This window comes from Carya illinoinensis, chromosome 7, assembly GCF_018687715.1.
Source record: "Carya illinoinensis cultivar Pawnee chromosome 7, C.illinoinensisPawnee_v1, whole genome shotgun sequence".
NCBI lineage: Eukaryota > Viridiplantae > Streptophyta > Magnoliopsida > Fagales > Juglandaceae > Carya > Carya illinoinensis.
In genome coordinates this window covers 23,695,294-23,699,026 of record NC_056758.1, presented here as the reverse complement: position 1 = coordinate 23,699,026, position 3,733 = coordinate 23,695,294, and the positions used below count along the sequence as shown (strand labels likewise).

The following is a 3,733-nucleotide window of genomic DNA, read 5'->3' as shown; positions in this document are numbered from 1 at the left end:
TTTTGTCCCATGATGAAAAAGTAGGTGGAAGGGCTAGAGCAGAAAGTCAGATGAGATCATTCAGAGAGGTGGTTGAAAAGTGCAGTCTGTTTGATCTAGGGTGAAGGGGGGCCAAGTACACATGGTGTAACAGACATGAGAGTGAAACTTTCACTAAGTAGAGACTAGATCGAGGTATGGCAAACAAAAAATGGATGGAGATGTTTCCAGATGCTAGAGTCAGCACAATGGTGGCACTATGTTCAGATCATAGACCAATCCTTCTTGAGGGTACCAGTGGTAGGGGCCAGGGGTCCCATTTCCATTACCATTTTAAATATTAGATGAATTGGGCAAAAGAGGATGGTTGCAAAGACACAGTAGCTGAGGTTTGGCAAAGAGAAGTTCATCATCTAAGGCAAAATAGCAGGATGCAAAATAAACTAGAGATGTGCAGCAGGAAGCTTCAGAAGTGGAGTAGGGACCTGAGAAGGAACAGACTAGCAGCCATAAAATAGAAAACAGAAGAAATAAAACAGTTGCAAGAGGAAGAAAGAGCAGATAACATGAATGACCTCAAGAGATTACAATCTGAGGTTGGGTTTTTGCTAGATCAGGAAGATGCAAGGTGGAAACAAAGAGCCAAACTCCATTGGCTGACACAAGGGGATAGAAACACTAAGTTCTACCATGCATGTGTCAACCAAAGGAGGAAAAAGAACACCATAAAACAGATCGAGGATGGAGAGGGGAGAGTGTTGAGTTCAAAGGAAGAGGTGGCAACCGGGTTCTGGCTTCACTTCAAACAGGTGTACCAATCTGCTAACCCATCTGAAAGAACCATACAGCAGTGCTTGAATGGTGTAAGACATAGGATCTCACAGCACAAGAGGGAGCAAATGGATAGAGAGTTTACATCAGAAGACGTCCTGGGTGCACTTAAACAAATGTCTCCATTCAAATCACTAGGGCCAGACGGGTTCAGTGCAGGATTCTCCCAAGATCATTGGGATATAGTGGGCTCTGATGTGGTGCAGGCAGTACTTGACTTCTTTAGAACAGCTGAGATGCCTACAAGCCTAAACCATACCCTTATAGCTCTTATTCCCAAGACAAGTGCCCCTAGATCAGTAAATGAATACAGGCCCATCAGTTTATGCAATGTGTGGTACAAATTAATTTCGAAAGTTTTGGCTAACAGGCTGAAATCTGTGCTGCAAGATGTCATATCTTAGAACCAGAGTGCATTTCTACCTGGTAGGCTAATCACTGACAACATAATGGTTGCTTACGAGCTCCTGCACACTATGCAAGCTAGGCAAAAAGGCAGAGAAGACAGTATGGCTATCAAGCTAGACATGTCAAAGGCATACGATAGGGTGGAGTGAGGCTTTCTTCAATCAATGCTATCTCAATTAGGATTCAGTGACAAGTGGAGGAAGCTGATTATGGTGTGTGTGGAATCTGTTTCTTACTCAGTAGTGGTGAATGGGACACCTGGAGTTGTATTTCGACCTACAAGAGGATTAAGGCAAGGGGACCCTCTTTCCCCTTACCTTTTCCTGCTTTGTGCAGAAGGACTAAGCTCTCTTTTAAAGGATGCTGAAGTAAAGGGTCTCATTAAAGGAGTAGCAGTCACAAGGGGGGGCAAAAGAATAAATCACCTTTTGTTTGTTGATGATTGTGTGATGTTCTGTAGATCCAAGTTAGAAGAATGGTCAGTTTTAGTTCACTTGCTAAAAGTCTATGAGGAAGCATCAGGACAAACCTTGAATAGATAGAAAACCTCCATTCTATTCAGCTCAAATACAAGGACCGAGGCAAAAGTATGCATCCTCCAACATGCTGAAGGTGTAGTGTGTGGGAATTACAACAAGTATCTAGGATTGCCCACCACGATAGGAAAATCCAAGTATAACACATTCAGAGGCCTGAAAGAAAATTTTTGGAAAAGGATTAACAGCTGGAAGAATTCCTTTCTGTCTTCTGCAGGAAAGGAAGTCATGATCAAAAGTGTTTTGCAAGCCATACCAGCATACACAATGAGTGTATTCAAGATGCCGAGTATGCTTCTCAAATAAATAGAGTCTATGATTGCCAAATTCTGGTAGAATCACAGAAAGGAAGGAAGGGGCATTCATTGGAAGAGCTAGAACAAACTTGGAACAACAAAGGGTAAGGGGGGTTGGGTTTCCGAGACCTTAACTGCTTCAATAGAGCTCTCTTAGCCAAGCAAGGATGGAGAATTATACAAGAACCTGCTTCATTGGTGGCTCAAGTTTTCAAAGAGAAATACTTCAAGTCAGGCAACCTAATGGAGGCACGAGTAGGCTACTGCCCATCACAAATATGGAGGAGCTTAATGTCAGTAATGGATCTGATAAAGACAGGGCTAGTGTGGAGAGTTGGCAATGGAAGAAGCATTAAAATATGGAAAGACAAGTGGGTGCCTATACCTTCTACATTTCAAATTCAAACACCAAACAAGATACTGGACTGTAATGCAACTGTTAGTGAGCTCATTGAAGATGGAAGCAAAACCTGGAAACAAGAACTGGTGCAAGCAATCTTCAGTCAAGAGGAAGCCAAGAGTATTTGCAGCATTCCTATTAGTGTAAAAGGGATGGGTGACAAAACAATATGGGGACTGTCAGAAAAAGGGATATTTACAGTAAAGAGTGCCTATCATGCAGACTTGGGGATTAAGAACCAAAATATGGGAGAAACATCCAGTGGAGATCAAAGTAAAGGGCTATGGGGGAGGCTGTGCAGATTAACAAGCTCAGGTAAGGTGAAACTATTCCTATGGAAGGCTCTCAATGGAATACTTCCCATGAGGAGTATCCTCTTCAAGAGAAGGGTCATTGATAACTCAACATGTCCTATGTGTAGCAGAGAGGAAGAAACAGACATATATGTGCTTTGGGATTGCCCTGCAATAGTAGATGTATGGGGCGAGGACTGTAGTCCAGTCAGAAAATGGGGAAGGAACTTTGGTGACTTCACAACATTGTGGTCTGAGCTCCAGTCTAAGTTAGAGGAAGGAAAGCTCCACATAGTAGCTGAGGTGCTTTATGGCCTGTGGAGGAGAAGGAATGCTATGGTTTTTGAAGGAAAATTCAAGGGGCCATGCGTGTTGATCCAGCAGGCAGTGAAAGATGCAGAGGCAGCCACATTGGCTCATGAAAAACCAAGAGAGAATCAAACAAGGCCAGTAGAGGTAGTGAGAACCGTGTGGAAACCTCCAAGCCAAGACTATCTGAAGGTGAATGTGGATGCAGAAGTGGATTCAAAAAGAGGAAAGGTGGGAATTGGTATTGTATAGTGAGGGACTTCAGAGGATAGGTGCATGTGATAGTTGCTGCCCCTAGACAGTTAACAAAGAATGCTAGTGCAGCAGAGAGTCTGGCCATGCTTAGAGCAATTCTCCTGTGTAGTAAACTGGGACTCACTCGGGTGCAGTTGGAGGGTGATGAAAAAGTGGTAGTGGAAGCAATCAACTCTAGATCTTTCAACTCATCGTGGGATGGACAGGTGATAGAGGACATCAAGGCTGCAGTGCATGCCCAACCTGGGTGGTCTGTAGCTTTTGTGAGGAGAGAGGGCAATAGTGCAGCACATGTAGCTCTATCCTTAGATACTGAAGGTGTGTGGGTGGAGGAGGTACCAAGTGAGGTCCTTCCAGCCATTGTATCGGGCTTAACGACAGTTTAATGAATCAAACTTTTATTTCAAAAAAAAGAAAAAGAAAAAG

General features: G+C 43.4%; 1 protein-coding gene across 1 annotated transcript; it reads left to right on the top strand.

The window, feature by feature from the left end:
- The first annotated feature begins 1,382 nt into the window (after positions 1-1,382).
- On the top strand, positions 1,383-3,693 carry LOC122316245. The gene is made up of 4 exons (XM_043132775.1): positions 1,383-1,696; positions 1,972-2,154; positions 2,197-3,283; positions 3,442-3,693. The coding sequence occupies exons 1-4, from the start codon at positions 1,383-1,385 to the stop codon at positions 3,691-3,693; spliced, it is 1,836 nt and encodes a 611-aa protein (XP_042988709.1).
- Positions 3,694-3,733: the final 40 nt, after the last annotated feature.

Bases quoted from the DNA above. Each gene is read 5' to 3' on its own strand.
- LOC122316245 (XM_043132775.1), top strand. From the start codon at position 1,383: ATGCTATCTCAATTAGGATTCAGTGACAAGTGGAGGAAGCTGATTATG. The intron at 1,697-1,971 runs GTCAGTTTTAGT...TGTCTTCTGCAG, and splicing joins AGATCCAAGTTAGAAGAATG to GAAAGGAAGTCATGATCAAA. The intron at 3,284-3,441 runs GTGGGAATTGGT...ACTCGGGTGCAG, and splicing joins TGGATTCAAAAAGAGGAAAG to TTGGAGGGTGATGAAAAAGT.